This window comes from Chaetodon trifascialis, chromosome 15, assembly GCF_039877785.1.
Source record: "Chaetodon trifascialis isolate fChaTrf1 chromosome 15, fChaTrf1.hap1, whole genome shotgun sequence".
In the NCBI taxonomy this organism is placed as follows: Eukaryota; Metazoa; Chordata; class Actinopteri; order Chaetodontiformes; family Chaetodontidae; genus Chaetodon; species Chaetodon trifascialis.
In genome coordinates this window covers 23,953,933-23,976,536 of record NC_092070.1, presented here as the reverse complement: position 1 = coordinate 23,976,536, position 22,604 = coordinate 23,953,933, and the positions used below count along the sequence as shown (strand labels likewise).

The following is a 22,604-nucleotide window of genomic DNA, read 5'->3' as shown; positions in this document are numbered from 1 at the left end:
AGTATGAAAGCTTTATTTACCTGCCAGCTGAACTGCTGCTACTGAAATGATGCTAAAATCTCTTCCTGCTTCACCTCTAAGCTTCTCTCTGGCCACTCGTGTGTTATTAAGCTGCAGCCATCTTGTTTTAAAGGACAAACTTGCTGCTTTTCACTCTACCTGATGGCCTAAAAGTGTTCCTGCACTGTCCCCTAGTGGATGAAGAGGGGAACTACAACCAGAGTTCAGTAACCAGTCGGCGTCTTCACCAAAAACTGAAGCAAAAGATTCAGAAAAGGGCTTTAAATTAATTTATTTAAAAAAAAGCATTTCTCCACTGAAGCAGAACAAACATCAATTTTTTTTCTTTCACTATTGTTTTGGAACGTGTACAATCAGAAAACAGACTCGCCGGGTCGCTAGAACAGAGTAAAATAATCAAGCAAAAGGGGGGTCTGCCAACACCACAACGTCAACACAGCCGGGAGGACCAGGAGGAAGAGCAGGAGGAAGAGGAGGAGGAAGAGGGAAACAAAAAGAAGGAAAATGAAAACACAAACATTTCATCAAGTGCAGGTCTGGTTTGGACAAAGCAGCTTTTTTCCTCTGTTCAATTTACAGTTAGCGGCGTCGCTGCTGTCGGGTACATGCAAGGTCAACATCTGGAACTACACATGGAGATTTCATATGCTTATATCGGTTATCTGTGCAAGTATTAAAATATGTAGGTATAACTAAGCAAATTTCATATGGATATGTCAGAACGAGGGGAAAGGAAACGAACGTTACGAAAACTAGTACAACTGTTTCACCGAACAGAAAAGGAAGTCCACGTAAAAAAAGGAAAAAAAAAGTGAGATTTCAAACCGCCGAAATGTCCTCGACCTCATCGCCTTGTACGCTTCCTTTCCTTAAATTATTACTCATCTAGGTAAGTGAAAAGTCGTTAAAAAAAATCCTATGCTCCACATCTGAACAACAAAATACTGCATAATCTACGTACAGCTGCGATAAAGGAAGGTCAGTATTGTGAGAGGCTAGCTGCCAGAGTTTCAGGAATATTGGCTCCGAGTTGATCCCTTTCCGAACGCGCCGACCGTTTTCAACCACCCGACGTTCGCCGCGCTCGCCGCTCACTTCGCCCCGACGGGCCCGGGGAGGGTGCTGTCTGCCGGAGTCTCCTGTCTGCTCTGAGGTAGATGCGGCAGAGAGGCGGCGTCCGGCCCGAGCCGAGTCAGGGCCTCTCCCCGCTGGGCCGGCTGAGGTCAAAGGTCAGCTCTGAAGGGTTAATGTTGTTAAGGCTTCCTGTGGTCTTGGTTCAGTCACTCTCCTGTTATGGTGGCTCACGGGGGACACCTCTGAGTTCATCTTTGTCCCGTGTTTGTTCTCGACCCACGTTCCAGTCTTTAAAGGGGTGGACGTCACTTTTTCCTTCTGATGCTCTAGAACAGAAAACCCAAACTGAAAATGAAAAGAACGCTCTCCGTTTGGCACCTCGGGAGTCGGTGGTGGAAGGAGGAGAAACAAAACGAACGACGGGGACGAGAGAGAACAGTGGAGGGAGGAGAAGGTGGCGGCGGTGGTGGTGGTGATGGGGGGATCGTGTGGTGTGTGGTTGTACAGACTAGTTGACGTGGCTGCCCGGGTCGTTAGCTGCCGACGAGTCCGAGTCTGCCACGGCGGAGGAGGCGGCAGCGGGCGCCTCGTCCTCCGATTTGACGCGCTTGGCGTCCGGCTGTCCGGCTGCGAGCTGGTCCCCGTTCTGTCGTTTGGTGGGCAGGGAGGCGGAGGCGGAGGCGTGGGCCGCCAGCAGGTGGAGGGGGCTCGCCACTGCTGGAGCTGAATGGGAGGAGAAGAGGCGGGTTAGCAGAGAGGAAACGCTTCGCCGTCAGAGCTGCTCGCCGGTCTCCAGTAACCAGAAGGAAAACATTCATTACAGACCGCAGAGAGACGTCTCTTTTTGAAACAGTTAAACACTCATAACGATCGAAGCGGCCGGCGCTCCTCACCTGAGCTGGCGGGTCCCTGGATGGCAGTGGTGATGCTGTGGGTGCCGTTCTGCGTGATGGCCTTGATGGGCAGCTGGTGCTGACCCATGGGGGTCTGCTGCACAATGGTGACGGTCTGCAGGGGGGCGGCCGACTGGGTGCTCTGGATGATGCGACTGGAGCCGCCTATAGAGGTGATGGTGGGAACCGTCTCCACTTTGACTGAGAGGACGCAAACATCGATCAGTCATGTGACATCAGTCATTAGAAGGCGTTATTACCGACACTGGAGCTGCACGATCAATCGATTAGAAAAATTCATCTCCAACTCTTCTGATAATCGATTGGTTTAAGTCATTTTTTAAGGTCAAAATTCCCCTAAATGAGAATGTTTTCTGGTTTCTCACCTTTGACCTCGGCGTGCTCTCCGTTCTCCTGCAGCTCGCTCTTGTTGATGATGGCGGCCGGCTGGGCGAGGACAGCGGGGCTGAGGGACCCCGCCGGGATCTGCTGCAGGACGTGGACCGTCTGGACAGCCGGCTGGGAGGTGCTGGTGCTCACCGGGGAGGCCATGGTGTAGGTCACTGGTTTGATGGTTTGAGGTAACTGACCCTGGACTGCTATGAGTACCGGCTGGTTGTTAACAGGCGAGCCTGGAACACAGACGCAGGTAATTAGAAAACCTCAGGTAACGACTGAGGCTGCACTCGGACCAATCAGATTAAGCCGTTCACGTGTAACCAACTGGACAATAAAATGTTCAAGCTGAGAGCCAATAAAACTTTTACAGTTTTCAGGGCACAAATAAAAGGCTGGTTACCTGCGGTCAGGTGAGCAGAGATAATGTGAGCATCTTATAGAAATGATGACTCATGGAAACCTGTGATGAGTGTGACGTGGCAGAAAACTGGGACCAGAGCCAGAATCCACGTGCTCAGAAAACCCAAACCGCTGCTTTAAACAGCCTCACTCCTTCGCTCACCTGGTGTGTTTTGTGCAAAGCGCGCTTCCTGGATGACTGCCAGTTTGGGCTGGGCAACCGTGGCGGGGGCCGGGGCGGGAGCCGAGGAGGTCTCCAGCTCCAGGGGAACCGGGGAGCCCTCTCGTGATAGGCTGTCAGGAGTCTGGACGCCGCTGGAGTGAGCGGAGAGGACCCCCGAGTGATTGGGGGACGCCGGGGCGCTCCTGAGGGCGAGAGGGACAAATCAGTACAAACATTCAGGTGACGGTTTAGGATCAAAGTGAGAGTCAGAGGGCTGGACCCAGACCTGGAGGACAGGGGTCCGTGCGGGGTCCTGAAGCAGGGGACGCCCCGGGGCCTTCGTTTCCTGAAGGCCTGCTCGATGAGCTTGCCCTCCGAGGACGGGTCTATCCTCCAGAAGGACCCTTTTCCCGGCTCCTCCTGCGACCGGGCCACTTTGATGAAGTAACGGTTCAGCGACAGGTTGTGACGGATCGAGTTCTGCAAACAGAAAAGTTCGCCGCTGAGGATCTGTGTGACCGTTTCGTGGCTGCTGCGCGAGGATTCGGCGAGGACTCACCTGCCAGCCCTTGTCTGCGGTCCTGTAGTACGGGTAGTTCTTTGTGATGTGATTGTAGATTCCGTTTAGTGTGAGCTGCTTGTCCGTGGCCAGAGTGATAGCCTGGACGATCAGCTGTGCATAGGAGTACGGAGGTTTGGAGTCGTCCTGTGGAGCCCGGGACAAAAGCATTACATTACATTAAAGAAAACAAACAGACTCAGCACTAACACTGTATGTATGCCTTCATTATTGATTAATGTGATTGTTTTCTCGATTAATCGTCTGGTTTAAATGTAAAAAAGTGAAAAACCCAAGTTTCCCAGAGCTCAAGCTGAAGTCTTCAAATGACTTTTGTCCCACAAAACCCCCAAAATATTAAGACCAAATTCTTCACATTCTTGTTGAAAAATGACTGAAGTGTTTCAGTGATTATCAAAACAGCTTGCAGTGTGCTCTGTCGACTGTTTCAGCTCTAAACTCCCCAAACGGAGACGAGCGTCGACCCATCGTGGCGTCTTTGAAGGTTTTGAAACCCTTGAAGAAAACCTTGAAGTTGTATTGAGGAGTGACAGAAGCTTGTGGAGCAGACTGCAGCAGATATCAGTGAGTGGGAGTCTGATCCTGAACAAAAACCTGAGCTGTCAGATGGTGAAATCACGTTTGAAGCCGAAACCATGAGTCAGTTCATCAACAGGAAGTCAGTCGGCAAATATTCTCGTTATCTTAAATGTTTTTCCTGGTCTTAAACTGCAGTAAAGCTGGTTGTAAGACGCCACCTTTGAGCTCTGGGAAAGGCTTGTTTTCATTTTCCCCTCATATTTTATAGAGAATATCCAACAACCCTCTGTTTTACATACAGAAACATGCTCTTCCTGGTGATAAGTGAAAGTAGAATATGCAGGAACTTCTTCCTGTGAGCGTCTGAAGTGTCTGACTGGACTGTCGTCTGCTCTCACCTTGGGACTGTCCCCTCCGGAGGCGTCTTTGTCGTTCTCGGGCTGGGAGTTGTCGTTCAGGAGCTGCAGCTCTGCAGAGCTGACCATGCGACCTCCCATCCTGTAGCCCGACGAGCCTGCGCCTCGCGGGCTGGAGGGGCACGAGTTAGCAGCACTGCGGGGAAAACACGGCGGGCGTCAGGAAAGTCAGAGGAAGAATCAAACGGCTGCAGGTTTGGATTCGCTGCTTAAAGCTAAAACATGACGAGCCCGTCGCTCGCCTCATCTGCAGTCTGAGCTGCAGCGGCACGCTTTGGAAACACTGCAGTCAATCAGAACGAGGCCTAAAGCATTCAAAGCTTAATTATCCAGCTAACAGAGTGAACAACCAGAGGATGGAGAGACTTCATGTAAAGGACGGTTTCCATCTTTCAGAGCAACCAAACAAACAGCAGCAGCTCAGGGCGCAGGGACACCTTCTGCACCTGCTGCCATCAGAGAACCACAACCTTCAAACGAGCCCGGCGTGACCCAGGAGGCCCGGCTGCTCCTCGGCCATCTGGAGATCAGGGGTTGAGAGGATCTGAGCGCCTGAGATGGAGCTGCCTTCCTCTCTGAGCCCGCGGTCACCGCTTTAAGCCTAAGCTGATCACCGCACAGGGGTTGCGTCAAGGTCAGCTGACACCTCAATGTCAACCAGGGGAGTGTGGGGCTTCGTCCCACCGAGCACTGATCCGGGATCTCACATTCAGAAAACTGAGCTCACAGCACAGAAGTCTTCTTCCTTCCTCTCCTAACATTTGGTTTCTGAACAACTTTCCAATATATTCTCGAAATTCATCAAATCAAACTTTGTTTCCTTTTCCTACTGAACTTAAAGTTCACGCTGACGAGCTCCAACCTGATCACATTTACAGATTGATCCCTAAAACACAGAGGGGGGCGGATGCTAAATGCTAATAAAGCTTCGCTAACTGATCAACAGTCGTCAGTGAGGAGACTTTCTACGAGTGAAATGACGACACGTTGAGTCGTGTGGAGAAAAGTCACTTCCAAACTGCTGAGTTCATGCTTGTGTGCGGGGTTGAGTACCTAATGGTGCCGGTCGGCGACGGCAGGGGGCTCATCAGGTGAGCGATGTTGTCTGGAATGTTGATGGTCAGGGGGGAGATCTGGGGCTGGACTGGTTTCACTGGGGACTCTGGAGCTTCACGCCTCACTTTCTTCCCACTGGAGAGGGCCGTGAACGTGATCTTGATGTTTGTGCTGGGGAACCTGAAGGTGCACCTGCAGAGAAGTAGACAAGATTTAAGAAGCGAGTCAAAGCGGCGGCTTCGTCCCGACAACACGTCGACCTCCGCCGCAGTGGAACCGCTCCCTGACTTTAATTAGCTGAGAGAGACGACGTGCAAGTTAATTAAATTTGAGTACTGGTGCAGCGGCTTGATGGAGCTAACTCCTTCCTCCCAGCACCATCTGAAAACCTTTGTTGGAAGCAGCAAACGCCACAGGATTCATCAGACAGCTCGGCTTCACCTCGGCGCAGACGCCCGAGGAGCGAGCTGCTCGGCGGACGGCGGGCCTGAACTAGGTGGCGTGGAAAATATAAAGACACGCTTAGAGTGTCTCAACAATTAGACAATGTGCCTCAGATGGCGGCAAGATCTGCTTTTCTGTGATTATCAGTCTTTAATAATGTGTCATCTGTTCAGGCGTCAACAGAAATTGAACTGATATTAATAATTCTTGTGGTTTATCATATAGAAAATGTTAATATTCACTATTTCCAGTGTCTCAAATGAGAAAGTTTGCTGCTTTTCTATCTGGAAATTAAACATTTTTGGGTTTTGGACTGTTGGTCAGACAAAACAAGCACTATGAAGATGTGACAGAGGCCCCTACTGAACAGAAACAGACACTGATTATAGAATAAATTAAAGTTAAATCATACTGGAAACAATCAACACTTAAAGACTTATCATGCACCTGTGAGATGCAAAACACTCATTTCACTCTTCAGTTATCCCAAACATCCTTTGAACCTTTCCTACGTGCAATATGATGAGACATGGGGAGGTGTGTAAGCTGCACAGACAAACATGGAGGACAGTGAACGCAACACTGAACAGGAGCTACTGGTATGAGATGTCACAGGCTTATTTTCCACAGCGCCTTTCGACACCCTGCAGAGACCAGGTGAAAGGACTTGTTCCATTTTCCCTTAAATGCAACACGCCTTGTTGCTGCAATGCCTTGTGGTGCGTTGAGGCTCCCGTCAACAGAATCTGGGTCCTGTGGATACGGTGCGGCCGCATTCAAATTGTTTGTGATTGGTCTCTTCACCTGTTTGCAGCTTGTTAACGGGGCCTGCTTTGAGGCAGTGGATGAGGCTACAGCGAACGTACTGAAAAGGAATAATTCAACTATAACGCCTGCGTTTCATGTCACGTTCTGGGGCCGCAGCTGGCCCACGGGCCACACTTTGAGAACCCCTTGCCTTAACGATACCACAAAGCATCATGAAGCTCAGCACAGCTTACCTGCACACAGGTGTCTAACTGTAAAATGTCCGGCTCACTGCTCATCCTGGTCAAACCTGAAGGTTTACGTGATGCGTTCAAGTCCTAAAAACAAACCTCTGAAATATCAGAACTACATGTGTTCACCTAAAACACATCTATGAACACAGCACAGCAGTTCATTAAAATGTTTCTTAGAAAGGTGAAAAACGGAGGTACCGCGAACACCTGAACAGTCTGAACCAACAGTCTGAACCAACAGGTCCGACATCATCTGATTCTGCCTTTGATTCATGGTGGAATTAAAAAACTACAACAACCAATACGACGGATTGAGGAATGCGAGAATGCTGCCAACAGAAACTGAGCCGCTTTTTTAAGGTGAATTCCTGGAGATTAAAATATTCTGGGTTTGATAAAAAGCAGGCTCATCGCTGGTGGACCAGAGGGAGGTAGAATCAACATTCACGGACACGAGCGAACAGAAGGAAGCGTTCTGGCGAGCTGTTCGGCGCCCTGGAGACCGAGCGGGACACACGGCGTTTCGTTTAGTGAAAGAGCGCCAGGTCCTCGCAGAGCTGGCATCTGCTGAGGGAACCGTTTCCCCGACACCTACATCTCAAATTAGCTTTGCCACTCACAGGAGGGGACCGAAACGCTTCCTGGAGCCAGGCTGGAGGAGGAGGGGGGGGGCGCTTTCATTATGCATGTGCCCTCCGAGCAGCCTTTCAGGAAGGGTAGAGGCTCCTCTGTGGGTCTGACAAAAGGTGTGGAGGCTCCTTAAATAACATCAGAGGCGTCCTCGATGTCTGCCGGCTGCGTGTAACTGACAGAGCGGGGACGCTGAAATCTAAATATAATCAATGAATAATAACAAAATATCAAAAACAACCCGGCTCCTTTATTTATATTCCTCCCCGTCCGTCCAACATGCAGCCAATGAGCAGCGACGACACAAACACGCTCGCAGCCAAACGTCAGCTTTGATAAGGAAACATCAAATAATGAGCAGCGTTTAAAGCGTCACACAGGCAGTGGGGGACAGGGGGCGGTTGTGCATTATGGGACCAAATATTAGTGTATTAGAGGACTTTTAACAAAGATGCCCCCCCCCCCAACAGTCCCAAACCTGGAAGTAGAAGTTTAAGCAGTTCCTGATCAATGTAGTCAGTAAATGATGACATCAGCGAAATCCACGCTCATTCATTCATTACATGACTTTGCTGAACGCTGTCTGCTCTTGTTCCTTTAAAAGTTTGGTCTTTTTTACATTAAGGTGGTCTTAACGTAAGCAGCCTGGCGATTTAAAATGAGCAAAGTTTCCCGATTGGCTCGTGAATTATCTTGTTAAACGACCCAAACGGAGAAAATACTTGACTGACAATTAGATGCGAACTTTTCGTGCTCATATTTTGGTCCATGCTGCATGTTGTTGTCGTATGAGGCGTTCGAGGTCCAGAGGATCAAAGTAACCTTTGCAGCAGCGTACAGTGGTGGTGAATCCTAACTCATCCACGTCAACACAGCTGGGCTGAAACTGACAGTTTTCAGGTAATTTACTGGTCGCAGTTTCAATCAATCGCAGCAGGTTAAGACTATAAAGCCAAAGATATTCGCACAATGATACAACACCTCATATTTTGGCATTTAAATCTGTATCTAGTTATTGCCCAGATACAAAACAATCAGATAAAGGCTTCATGATTCAGATGAGGAGTTATTTGATCTGATGGCTCAATTAGCTCAATGCTTCAGCATCACTTTTAAATCAGACATCTTTAATTTTCTGGGTGAGGCTCGGCAGTGTGGAAAGCTGCGTCTATGCTGTCGAGACCCCCCCACAGCATGCATTCACTGAAGCCTCTTTATCAACCCCACTCCCCCCGTATGAACAATGAGGCCTGAACTCCAAAAACACAAACACGCACAGTTGCTACGCTGCTAAGCTGCGAGGACGGCAACAGGGCCGGTCCGACTGAAAACTTTCACCAGCGCCGCCCGCAAAAAAGAATGTAAACAAAAGAAAACAGCAAGACAGGAAGAGACACCAACGAGGGAGGATTTACGGGTGTGGGAGAGGACATGGAGGGCAGGGGGGAGAGGGAAGGCTTTCTTTCTGCTCAGTCTGTTTACATCACCAAAGAGGAATCCCTGGAATACAAGCCAGCCGTCCCCCCAGCCTCCACTCTGCCAGATCCCTCGTGCTGTCAATCTTTAGCTGCTTCCGTCTTATCGTGGACGGCGAGGGGCGTTTAAGCGTCCTCTCTGGCTCCGGGATTACAGTAAAGCATGTGAGCCCACGCGAGGTCGAGTCTCATGGAAGTGCGCCGCTGATTAAAAGCTCTTTATTGGCAGTTGGCCTGATCAATACGAGAACCCGACACCAGGACTGCTCCTTCCTTCTTCCTGCGCCGCTGTAATGAAATGCACGGCATGCGTCTGAAAGCGCTTTAAGAATCGCTCTCAACTGCACAAAAACGCTCGGCTGCAGAAAATATTTGTGTGCAGTAAAACAGTTTAGTGGTGCAGAAATTGCATCAAGTCAAAACAAGCTTTTTCTTTGTACGGTTTTAAAAAAAAGTGGTTTCTCATTGAGGGATTGCACAATAGCTGAGAGCAGTGTGGGAAGTCTGGCCAAGGCTGGTAGGTTCGTCTACATTACGCGTCAGTTTAGCGAATAAACCGCCTCTTTGGAGAGCTGCAATCCCAAATAAAGCTGCCCGCTCAAGATGTAAACAGGTTGGTTTGGTCACATCTCGACCCGGGGTCCCACTTTGGTTTGTGGTTTATATTCTGCGTGAAAACCAACAATTATTTTCACTGTCCAAACAAACCAAAATGAAAAGAAAACCAATGTGCAATAATGTTAAGACGTAGCAAATACTTGACTTTTTGTGTGATGAATGACTTAAATGATCCGCAAAAACTTTTTTTCTAGTCAATTAAGTGATCAATTGAAGTTATTTGAGCCACACTTTGCTGTTTTTCTGACCAAAACCCAAAACATTTGGTGCATAGGTGGTCAAATCGGCAGTGCCACACACCTGGTCCAACCCAGCTTATTTCTCCTTTATTACTTATTTTTATCTGTGACTTCATCTGCACTGGCCAGTCAAACATGGCCTCCATCCAAAGCAAACAGCTCGTTTACTGGAATACAGATGTCAACCCATTAACAGTGAAGAGAAGATCAGGGCTGCAGATTCCTCTGTGAGATAAATGTTTGTTTAGACAGCAGCACATTTCACAACACATCAACAACAACCCTTGAAGAGTGACAAAGGGACTCAACAACACGACGCAGGAGCTTCTGCAGGAGCTAAAACTGCCTCCAAAAATCAACTGCAGAGTTAAAATTCTTGTTTAATGGTTAATGTCTGCAGATTATTTGTGAAATACACTGGCAAGCATGACTCTGGCTGACTTGAATAGAGGCCAAAGGTCCCGCGGGCTGTGCTGCTGGGAGCCGGCAGGGCGGGGACGGGCTGGTTTGTTTACGTTTAGGGGTCGAGAGGAGCCCCATTCACAACTACACAGCTACAGCTAGCTGCTAACTGCTAGCTAAAATGTCTGCGTATCCGCAATGTTGGATGTTTACAGCGTTGAGAGACACATATTTGGGACATGAGAGTGTCCACGTGGTAGAAAAATTGCCACTAGTCAACAACAACAATAGCAGTCCTCATAGCTGCTAGCTACCTAAGTTATTTTGGCTAAGCAGCTCCAGTATGGTATGCGGCTAACGCTAAGTTAACCTCAGGAGGGAATGTGGAGTAACGCAGGCGGCTAATTAACACTGTTGCTAACAAAAATGTCAACAAAGAAAATGGCTTTGGGGACAGGATGCGGAGTTCTTGCTAACATGCTAAAACACGTGGTCACTCGACCCTGCTAGCCTCTATAAACCCAATGTTGTTAACTTTAGCAGGCTGGCTACTAGCGCTAGCATCCACATGTTCACCGAGAGGGGAAACTTACATTCGCGGTAGCTGCAGAGGAGGGGCGCCCCGTCTCAGGAACACTCCGTCTACAAACACCCCGTTTTTACCGAGACACCTCAGGTAGAAATCACCGCTGCCGGTGCCGTCGTCGCTGGCGGTGAATATCTCCAGATGCCTCCGCGAGATGAAGCTGGAGTGGCCCATGCTGACGTCCACGGAGCCCTGAGACGAGTTCCGGCCGATGGTCACCGAGCGCTTTTTCATCATGTATTCGAATTCACGGCCCTCGAGCCGGGCAACCGGCCCAGACGATCCGCTCACCACGGCCATGTTCTGGTTAGTCTCTAAACGTCAAATGCTGGGACAAATAAAACACCGGTGGACGGACGCCTGACTGCGGCCTTTCAGAGGCGTGATAATGGAGCAAATCTACAAGAGGGGCATCAAATTCAAAACAGGAATTTAGAGGGGAACATGCGAGGCCAGGGACAGCGGCTCCGACCCACCGCCGAGAGAAAGGGTAGCGGAGTGATCCAACCAAACGGGGCAGGGGGCGGATATGACTTTACCGACAGCGCGCTCCGCCAATGACAGCCCAGTGAGCCGATGCAGCTCCGCGGCTGCGACCAATCACGCGTGAGATTTAATCCGAGGACACAATCAAGGTCGGTTGGTGTGTAGCAGTACGCGCATATGCTGCGTGGTGAAAAGAAAGAACCGGCGCGGAGTTTTTGAACCGGGCAGGAAAGGAGTGGACCAAGCAGTTCACACGTGCAGTCACTTACAATAATCACTACAACGGCAGATGATCAATAATCTACAATCGTGCATCGATATCATCAACTAATCCTGCATTAAAACCAAGAAACAAGCACGCGTGTGTTTCCATTTTGCGGGATCCAGCTCCCTTCAGTCTCCACGTCGCAGCAGCGCAGACATAGTGCATGGTGGTCTTCCTCCTCCACTATGAAATCCACGCCTGGTATTTCGTGTCGCCCCCTTTGCAGCATCGTGTCACTGTGTAATGATGAGGTTAGCTTTCTTTAAAATGATCATCGTTACAGGGTGTAATCAGTGCAAACAGATCTCGTTGCCTCCACAGACAGACAGACAGACAGACAGACAGACCCACGCCATGTCATCGTGCTGGAGCTGCAGGTTTGCGGTCCGTGCTGGCCTCCCCACAGGGTGCGTGACCCTGCCATCTGTAGGCCACTTGTTTGTAAACACTGAGGGACTGGCCGTGCGGAAGTGGTGTGTGTGTGTGTGTGTGTGTGTGTGTGTGTGTGTGTGTGTGTGTGTGTGTGTGTGTGTGTGTGTGTGCAAGCGTAGGTGCGCGGTGCAACCAGCCAAGGCCTCCATCAGATGATAACACCTCTGCCAAGGTGGAGTGTTGATCAGGCGTTTTGTCATTGAACGCAGCATACAGGTAAAATGAAGGTGAGTTATCATCAGAATAATCACACCAGAAGTCAGTCTGAGTTCGTGAGGATGTGCAAATATTCACACACAGACAGGGGAAATAATAAAAATAACCACTAATGAGAAAATATTAATCCTTGAGGCTCTAAAGTTATTAAATCTTTGCAGAGCTGAAAGAATCAGGCAATTCGTCGATGGTTGAAAATGAAGAGGCAGCAATTTATTGTAAGCATAATTTAATTTATTTATCAAGGAAAAAAGTGTCCAAAAAATTCATTGGTTTTTGGAGTTTTGGTCACATGAGACGAGACATTTGAGGGCTCTATGAATTTCAGCAATTATTTGATAAATAGAGAAAATAATTGGCAGATTAATTAACATTTAAAATGCCTCTTAGTCGTAGCCCGAAGGTGAATACTGAGTTGAAATACACATTTTTTTTCTCACTCATTTCCATATCTCACCAGATACATGAAAGAATAAACTGATGAAGACTGACATGAAATATAAAGTATCTAAAAACACTTATTTTGTCCAGAAATGTGATTAATACACAGTGATCAGCTGTGACGTGCTCATGGTGTCTTTGTTCTGGATCTGATTCGTGTTCCTGCAGGCTTTTTTCCTTCTCGCTGATATTAAATTTTATGTTAACATTACTGATTTTCTGCTGACAGTGTGTTTCTCAATGAAATGTCTTAATATATAATAATATACATTAATATTCGATCAAACTCAGAGATTCTGCTGTACTGGAAATGTGTCTGAATCACCTCTAAAAACAGATCAATAACAGCTCATTTGTTCTCGAAACTGAAAACTATGATTCCTTAAAAACTTTGATGACTGGTGGAATGGAAGTACAGTACTCCAGTGCAAATTTGAGGTACTTGTACTGCACATGAGTCTTTTCTTTTCAGGCCACTTTGTGCTTCTCCACATTCATCAAACAGCTTTCATTCATTTATCTATTAAGATAACACATTAGCACAATAGCACACAAAACACATGAACAACAGTTTATAGAAGTACAGCCGAAGCAATCAGTCGATTGATAAAACTAAACAAACACGGTGAAGGCGTCACTTTGGGCTCTTTGTGAGCACATTTCTCACTGTTTTCACAAAGTTTCCAAACCAAACGATCCATCGATCGATCAATCAATGTTTCGAGAAAAGGATCAGCAGATTGATCCAGAATGAAAAGAATCATTAGTTTAAAATGAGCTCCACCTCAACCAACAACAGGAACGTCCTGCTGAGACATGAACGAGGAGACACCATGAGCTAAAGAGACCAGAGACAAGAGGACAACAGACACAGGAGACACAATGATCTAAAGAGACCAGAGACAAGAGGACAACAGACACAGGAGACACAATGATCTACAGAGACCAGAGACAAGAGGACAACAGACACAGGAGACACAATGATCTAAAGAGACCAGAGACAAGAGGACAACAGACACAGGAAACACAGTGATCTAAAGAGACCAGAGACAAGAGGACAACAGACACAGGAGACACAATGATCTAAAGAGACCAGAGACAAGAGGACAACAGACACAGGAGACACAATGATCTAAAGAGACCAGAGACAAGAGGACAACAGACACAGGAGACACAATGATCTAAAGAGACCAGAGACAAGAGGACAACAGACACAGGAGACACAATGATCTAAAGAGACCAGAGACAAGAGGACAACAGACACAGGAAACACAGTGATCTAAAGAGACCAGAGACAAGCGGACAGCAGACACAGGAGACACAATGATCTAAAGAGTCAAGAGGACAACAGACACAGGGGACACAATGATCTAAAGAGACCAGAGACAAGGACAGCAGACACAAGGGACACAATGATCTAAAGAGACCAGAGACAAAGACAGCAGACACAATGATTTAAAGAGATCAGAGACGAGGACAGCAGACACAGGGGACACAATGATCTAAAGAGACCAGAGACAAGAGGACAGCAGACACAGGGGACACAATGATCTAAAGAGACCAGAGACAAGGACAGCAGACACAATGATTTAAAGAGACCAGAGACAAGAGGACAGCAGACACAATGATTTAAAGAGACCAGAGACAAGAGGACAGCAGACACAGGGGACACAATGATCTAAAGAGACCAGAGACAAGGACAGCAGACACAAGGGACACAATGATCTAAAGAGACCAGAGACAAGGACAGCAGACACAATGATTTAAAGAGATCAGAGACGAGGACAGCAGACACAGGGGACACAATGATCTAAAGAGACCAGAGACAAGAGGACAGCAGACACAGGGGACACAATGATCTAAAGAGACCAGAGACAAGGACAGCAGACACAATGATTTAAAGAGACCAGAGACAAGGACAGCAGACACAAGGGACACAATGATCTAAAGAGACCAGAGACAAGGACAGCAGACACAATGATTTAAAGAGACCAGAGACAAGAGGACAGCAGACACAGGGGACACAATGATCTAAAGAGACCAGAGACAAGAGGACAACAGACACAATGATTTAAAGAGACCAGAGACAAGAGGACAGCAGACACAGGGGACACAATGATCTAAAGAGACCAGAGACAAGAGCACAACAGACACAATGATTTAAAGAGACCAGAGACAAGAGGACAGCAGACACAGGGGACACAATGATCTACAGAGATAAGAGAACAACAGACACAGGGGGACACTTTACTGCACTGCAGTACTTTTACTTTAATATTTGAAGTGCATTGTCATGATTATACTTACATACTTTCACTGAAATAACATTTTCACTGCAGGACTTTTACTTGTAACAGAGTATTTTTACAGTGTTGTATTAGTACTGTAACTGAGGGTCTGAGTACTTCGTCCACTGTGTACTTCTTGAAGAGACAGACTCGCCTCATTCACTACATCTCTTACATCCAAAGTTCACCATTAACATAAATCGGGAACACTTAGTTCGATTCATTTTCCATCATCTTAGAGAATCAACCTCCAACTTCAGCTCGACAGCCACTGGAGGGAGACATGCACATCACAATGCTGCACAGATGACATCACGGACTCACCAGCCATTTTAAGCTTTTAGGCTGAAGTAGTGTTCACACACACACGCGCGCACACACACACGCACACACAGACAGGATCAGCACTTCATCGCCTGCACACATCTGCTCATTCATAACTGCACCCTCACAGCGCTGAACACACTCGTCCACTTCAGACTCCTTTCATGAAACAGTAATAACTCATATCAAGATGATTTAATGAAGCCAATTAGACACATGAAAAACCTTTAAAAAGACATGTCTGACAGGTCCATGTGTGTTTGTCCACTGGTGACAGACAGTCCAGGAAGAGCAGTGACCGCCGTGGCACCGCTAATGGATCCAACCATCAGTCAAAGCTCTTTCAAACCGCCGAGCTTCATATCTGCTCGGCATTACCTGCGAAAGAGGACACGGCACCACGCCGCGCTGTTTGATCTGATCCACAGCCAACCGGGGCGTGCACATGAACTCAGCTGCTCTCCTCTCATAATCCTCTCACGGGAGAAGCTATTATGCATTGATGAGTACAGTTGTGATTAAGATTATAATGACATATACCATCAAGAGAACTTGTGGGGTTTTCAGCACAGCGGAGGGAGGCGGCGTCCCGCGGGGGAGGAGGGGCTGAGCAGCGGGGTTTCCATCTCTGAGCAGGGAGAGAGACACATTACGCCTCTCCTCCATTTCCTCTCTCAGGGGCAGGAACCAAATGGACACATTAATAACGCTCTCCATGTCTGAGGGAGCTAATGGTGCCTTGAGTGCTGATTAACGCTGGGAGGAGGAGCGTTGGTTTCATCCTCCGCGCCGGCTGCTGGAGCTTCATCGCTTCATGAGGCAACATGTTTTCTGCCTCTCTGCATACCTGCCTGTGCTGCAGTCACCTTTACTCTGTCTGCTGGGTGGATCTTAGTGAAATATCCCCGAGCTAAAACCGACTGCGCCTGTTTGGCTTGTTTTTAGAGAGCAGCAGCGTCGCAGAGAACATGACAACAGGCCATTTCAGAGCACGTTTAGTGACTGTTTTCAAAAGCTTTTCATCTTACATGAACAGAAATACCAACTCACGGTGAACATGGCTGATAATGTGAGATACATAAAGCAGGCAGAGTCATCATGGTGCAGATTTCAAAGCTTCCACAGTGCTGAGAAACACATTTCCTCTCCAGCAAAGTCCGGGAATCAGTGCTGTCCATGTACAACACGACGAGTTGATTCAGCTTGAAGTCAAAGGGTGGAAGAGTTTTTTTATCTCCTGGGATTAGTCAAATGTGTTTCTGCTTGTGCCTGGATTTGGATTTATCACATATCCTCCACTCAGGCTTCAGACAGCCACAGGTCTCACACATTCATGATTTCTGATGAAGCTGCTGCTTCGGTCTGACCTGCCAGCTCCCTCCTCCAGCGGCTCGGCTCGGCCCGGTCCGGCTCAGCTCGGCTCGGGCGGGAGTCACAGCACGTCCTGTTTGTTCAGATTGAGCTCCTCCTCAGACACGGTGATGTTCCCCATGTACCAGAAAATCCACAACACCAGGCTGAGGAAGATCAGCAGAGGTCCGGACAGCACGAAGAAATCCCAGAAACTCAGCGGCGCAAAGATCCCCACGAAGAAGAGGATGAGGCCGACGACGTCCAGGATCAGAGCCAGCACCAGGAAGGCGACGGTGGCCCTCCTCCTCTCCATGACCGGGCCAGGTGAGACGGACAGGTGGAAGAGGTCTGAAGCTCTGACAGGTGTGAGAACAAGTCTGTCCCTGTCTTCTGGATCGCTGGTTTTCCCTCACAAGCACACCTTACATTTCTTTCATAGCACAAGACTCGGAGGCAAGACCGGCTCCAACCACAACAATGGCTCGAGCTGGAAATCAGCAGCCCCACAGCCGTCCTCATTCCTCTGCAGGGCCGACTTGTTTTGCACCTTTCATGCCATTAATGTGACACATCAACCCCATTGTCTGTGACCTGTGTGACAGATTTATGCACATATATTTCATAATCAGCCGCTCGTGTTTACACAGCCATAAGCCTGCTGTAATTAATTGGGGCCCCCTGATCTTTTTGCTCAGCTAATGAAACCAAAGTGATTCAGCGCTTCATCAGCGTGTTGCATCTTTTATCAGCTTCCTCTCGACTTCGCTCCCGCTGAGCTCGGAGATTTACTCCGGGAAACATATTTACCCTTTATATTTAGCTTGGGAGCAGCTCTGCAGGTTGGATACACTGCATTCAAGCACTCGCTCAATATTTGCCAGGCCACGGTTCACGCACCACCACAGTAATGATACCTTTTGTGAAGTGACTGTCACAAAGAGGAAATACGCGTAATGGAAACTTCTGTGTGAGAACCCTGTTTGACCAGTCAAGCTGCCACTATTTGTCCCCAGTTTGATTTACTGTCCTGCCTCCCGGAGCACTTTTATTTACTGTAGCCTTGTCACGGGTTAGATTAAAGAGCATTAGGCTGCCAGTCATGCTAACTGTTTATTAGTCAGAGGCCGTTTCAGCCCTTAGAAATGAGACATTTACAGAGGACGTGACTCAGACCTGTGGATCAGCCTCTGAGGCCACTTCTCCCTAAACGTGTGATTAGTGTTGCTGCGACAGAGATGAACAGAACAGTGGAGCAGATCTGTTGAGGACTCCCAGGTTTGTTTAACCAAAAGCACACCAGAGACAAACCAGTCTAACCAGTGTGCGTCGCTTTGACAGCAAATCAGGACTCGACTTGAATGCTGTTTTACAGTATTTTATAGATTCAGTGTACGTCACTTCAGACCAAAACAACAAATAAAGATTCAACCTACAGGGCCCGGTGGTCCCCATGTTTGTCCCATTCTCTGTGTACATGTTAATGTTCAACAAACATCTTTCAGCACAGGTTTATTTATTAAAATGCACCATGAGCACAATAAAATAACGAAGGGCCTAAACCAGGTTTTAACTCCATAATAACACCTGAATAATGAAGGTGTTGCCTTATTATTATTAATATTATTATTATTCTAACATGTGGGCTTCTGATAATGTGCTTCAGTGGTAAACAGAATATTAACTAACACATTTAAAATGAGTTGAATGAACAGAAACTTTGGACACTTTGGGGCTCAGGCAGGTCTGCTCTTCACCTGCTTTAAAACAGCATTTTAACCACGATGTTGGGAAATAAAATGTACTTAAAAAACAACTGAACAGAGCGATTAATAAAATAAAATCCATAAATAATGTGAATTTAAGAGCAAACAGGATTTTCCTCAGCTGCTCCATTGAAAGCCAAACAAACCTTCAGTCTTTTCTTACTGGGAGTTTAATTGTGGACACGTGCTGAACTGTGTTCTTGCCTGTAGACCAGTTCAGTGTTTTCATGTCCAGCTGAAAAGGAAAACACTCCTTTAAACTCGCCATTACTTGAAATTGATGAACTGAGAGTGAAAGTAAATGGTGCAAACCCTCCACAGGACGCTCCCTGTCAGGGAAATGATGGACCTGTGAACTGAAGTCAAAGTGAAAGCAGTGACCAACACGTCCAGACCAGTTTAAAATGCATCAGAGGAAGAAGCTGTTCATCACGCCTTCATCACGCAGCGTCATCCTCCATAAAACAGTGACTGGCCTCGTTCAAAGCGTCATGTTGACGCGCAGGTATCCGTTCAGGTGCTGCTTCAGAGCTCCTCTTTATCTTCTTCTTCTTGGTTTCTCACCCTCCTCTCCTCTGCAGGGGAGTCCAGGCTGCCGTCAAAGCCTTCATTATGGTACGCCGTGGATCTGCCCCACGTCACCCGGCTCGCTTTGCGTGCAGGTGAGTCCACCTGGCTGCAGTCCTCCACGCATTTCACGCCTTCCTGCCTTTTCAGCTTCTGGCTCAGCCGCTCCGATAACTTCCTGGCCAGCAGCGTGAGGCTGCTCCTGGTCTGAAAGCCGTTGTCCTCCGACACCTGGACGTTTCCCACGTACCACATGAGCCAGAAGGCCAGGCTGAAGAAGATGATCAGGGAGCCGGAGTAGATCAAGAAGTCGCCGTAGAAGCGGCCGTCGATGCGCAGGTTGGCGAATATTCCCACGAAAAGCAGAACGAGGCCCAGGACATCGAAGAGGACGGCGGCGAGGAACAAAGGGACGCACCCGCCGATCCACCTGATCAGCATCATGGTGGAAACATTACAGCAGCTCTCAGCAGCAGCGTAACGGGAGGATGCTTCGCTCTGCGCACCTGAGCTGAAGCAGCGCACCTGGAGGGACACGCCCCACCGTCAGTGAGGACAAACAAGGTGTCTCCTCAGGCTGAGCACACACCGACGCTCTGAGGGCTCTTCCCTTTTAGATGTCCTTCAGTTTAAAAACCGTCCTAAAGTTCAGCTGCAGGTCCGCGGCAGCGCGCGCTGCCTGTCCGGATGCAAACGACACGCGGCCTGCAGACTCGCGACGCTTCAACATCATTTGACTTTCAAATTGATATTCAGAGTGAAACACCAGGTGACTCAGCATGGAGCTCCGTTTGGACAGTCAGCTGTGTCTCAAACCAGTTTCTCTTTGGTAATTTATGACATGTGAACTCAGATTATTTTTCCACTCACATGGATTTTCTTTGGTTTTTGTTCAAACTTAAAATGAAACGCGTCTATTATCATTTGTGACAGAGTGTAAAGTCATAAAATGATTTCCCGTATATGATTTATGATGTATTATTGGTTAATCCGTGGATTATTTTCTCTGAGGCATCACGAAATGTCAGAAAACTACTCAAACTGACTCATTCAAATGTCCGAAACACAAAGTTATTCAGTTTGATATCACAGGAAGAAGCAAATGCTCACGTCTGAGAGTCTGAAAATCACAGAATTTGGGGCATTTTTATCCCAAAAAAAAGAATTTAAGGGGTTAATCGATTGTTAAAATAGTTGCATATTAATTTTCTGTTGATTAACTCATCAACCAATCGCCTCAGCTCTAAGCTGTTCTGAGGTCTGTTAGGGTTAACAGACCCTCTTGAAGCCCACACAGCTCATACGTCCAGGATGATTCTCATGTGAGTATTCTGTACAAGGCCTTCAATGACAAAACCCTCTGAATTAGCATGAAGTGAAATATTATGGAATTGACTTCATGTTGTTAATGTGTACGACTGAAACTATCAACAAAAACTTCCAAAAAGATCCTTGTTGTCATCTGTCAGTGTTGTTTCACTGAAGACCTGATGGACATTCAGTTTATGTCCTCCAGATTAAAGAAGTATATGTACTTCAAATTTCTATTTACAGCCTCATTGTCATGTGGCTTCATGTTCGTCCAATAAAAACTCTCTTTTTATCTCCGTTTTGGTCTCCACTAACAACATCTGTCTGCTAAACGCTCCACTCAGCAGCTGGTCGCTAACTGGGTGTGCAGTGTGCAGCAGTGGTGCAGTATAACTGAGGTACTTGTACTTGAGTAATTCTATTTTCTCCACTACATCTCAGCTACTTAAACTCTTTAAAAAGCCTCTTGGATCAGCTGAAAAAGCATCGTCACAAAGCTGAAAACAGCCTGTTTTTCTAAGCTCGTCAAGCTTTTTGGAGATACGTGGTTCTCACAGGACAGCAGAGAAGACTGACGGGGAACATTTTACTGTTCATACTCTGTGATAATACTCACGTACTTTTACTGCAGTGAGGCTTTGAACGTATTTTCACAGGTGTGTTTGTAATTGTGATTATACAGTTTTCTCGTTTAAATGTTCTGTAACTGTGATGTTAAGTCAACTTAAACCAATAAAGCTTATTTGAATTTGAGGTAGAAGCCGTCATGTGATGCATTCAGCATGGATTATAGCTGCTTTAAATACCATCTGCCGAGTTTATCAGGCCAATGAATACTTCATGTCCATGATGATGGATCTGCTCTGAAGGGGTTAATTAAACTTTCCTGCAACGTAACATTTAAATGCTATGAAAATGTGCTTTCAGGTCACAGCAGTCAAATTATTGCCGTTTACATATATTTGAAGATGAATGCACTCAAAGTCTCCTTCAGTTCCACAGTGAGGACGTCAGTGGACACAGCAAGACAAAGCAAATACAAGCTCTCACAGCCTTTAATTATTCATGAATGGACATATACTGTAGCACACAGCATTAGGAAGTCCCCCTGGTACACTTCTCCCTCCTAAATATTCATAAGGACAGTTTGCTTTCGAGTAACCTCACTAACTTGTGTGTGAATAATTGCATTTCATGAAGCACGCCTTTGTCCTCGTGCTCTCGCCTTCCTCTCCGACAGCCATGCTACTGATGCAAACGCCGTCATGCACGCTGCAGACTGAGATAAGTGCTTAGTGTTGTCAATCAGCCTTTAAATAACTGGCTCCCATGCTGAAAAGGATCGCTTCAATCTGCTCAGGTTTCCCCTTTTGAGTCCAAACGCCGTCACAGATTGAACACCGGAGGCCTGTAGTAGCTGAGGGGCTTCTTCATGTTCGACCTCTTCCTGTTTTCCTTGGTGATGGGGATGAGGACCACGCCCACCACGAACACCATCAGTCCGATGGACAGCAGGGCCGGTCCCAGGATGTTGGTGACCTTCTTGCAGTGGCCGGCAAAGTAGAGGCCGCTGATGATGATGCCGCACGCCAGGAAGCTGCCCCCGGTGGACATGAGGTGGATGGGGAACCAGAAGACTTCACATCTGGTGCGCGATGCCTCGGTGGTCCAGAGGGACTCGCTGCGGGACAGGCTGAACACGGTGCTCTCTGTGCGGCTGGGGGGCGTCAGCTGGTCCCTGGACTGGGAGAGGGTGCACTCTCCCAGGGGGATGTTCTCTGGGCTGACCGGCATGGCCTCCTGGACGACTCTGTGGAGGTGAGAGTCAGTCTGTGAGGAGACGCAGGTCTCTGTTAGGACCAATGCGTAACACAGTGAAATCCTAACTTCTTTTTTTTTTCCATGAATAACAGATATATAAAGAGTGATGCGTGTCTCATGAAGTGCAGATCAGTGTGACGAGGAGCCACTGCTGAGCCCTTTAGTCACACTGGTGCTAAATTCATAAAAGATTTGTTTTTAAATCTAATAAAATCAGAGCTGAAGTGTTAGTTTCCAGTAACTTTAACATAAATTGCTGCCACTTCCACTGGAGAACAGCTGTGAGCAGGCAAACAAGACGTAAACAAGTAGACAAACACCTACCTTTAAATCTGAATCAAGCCTCTTTGTCTTTATGAGGAAAAACAATAAGTTTAAATCTCTTAACCACCAGAAAACGTCCAGAAATCTGAAGCTGGAGC

General features: G+C 47.5%; 2 protein-coding genes across 2 annotated transcripts; both read right to left on the bottom strand.

Annotated features, from left to right (window-relative positions):
* Nucleotides 1-273: 273 nt before the first annotated feature.
* On the bottom strand, nucleotides 274-11,993 carry foxk2b (forkhead box K2b). Its single transcript, XM_070981584.1, has 9 exons — nucleotides 10,923-11,993; nucleotides 5,518-5,712; nucleotides 4,447-4,600; nucleotides 3,509-3,655; nucleotides 3,236-3,429; nucleotides 2,950-3,152; nucleotides 2,375-2,620; nucleotides 1,989-2,189; nucleotides 274-1,818 (listed from the first exon to the last, which is right to left on the bottom strand). Exons 1-9 carry the CDS (start codon nucleotides 11,213-11,215, stop codon nucleotides 1,604-1,606), a joined length of 1,848 nt encoding a protein of 615 aa, XP_070837685.1. The 5' UTR covers nucleotides 11,216-11,993; the 3' UTR covers nucleotides 274-1,603.
* Nucleotides 11,994-18,990: 6,997 nt separating this feature from the next.
* On the bottom strand, nucleotides 18,991-22,155 carry LOC139343742 (uncharacterized). Its single transcript, XM_070981521.1, has 2 exons — nucleotides 21,763-22,155; nucleotides 18,991-19,575 (listed from the first exon to the last, which is right to left on the bottom strand). Exons 1-2 carry the CDS (start codon nucleotides 22,153-22,155, stop codon nucleotides 19,009-19,011), a joined length of 960 nt encoding a protein of 319 aa, XP_070837622.1. The 3' UTR covers nucleotides 18,991-19,008.
* Between the last annotated feature and the right edge of the window lie 449 nt (nucleotides 22,156-22,604).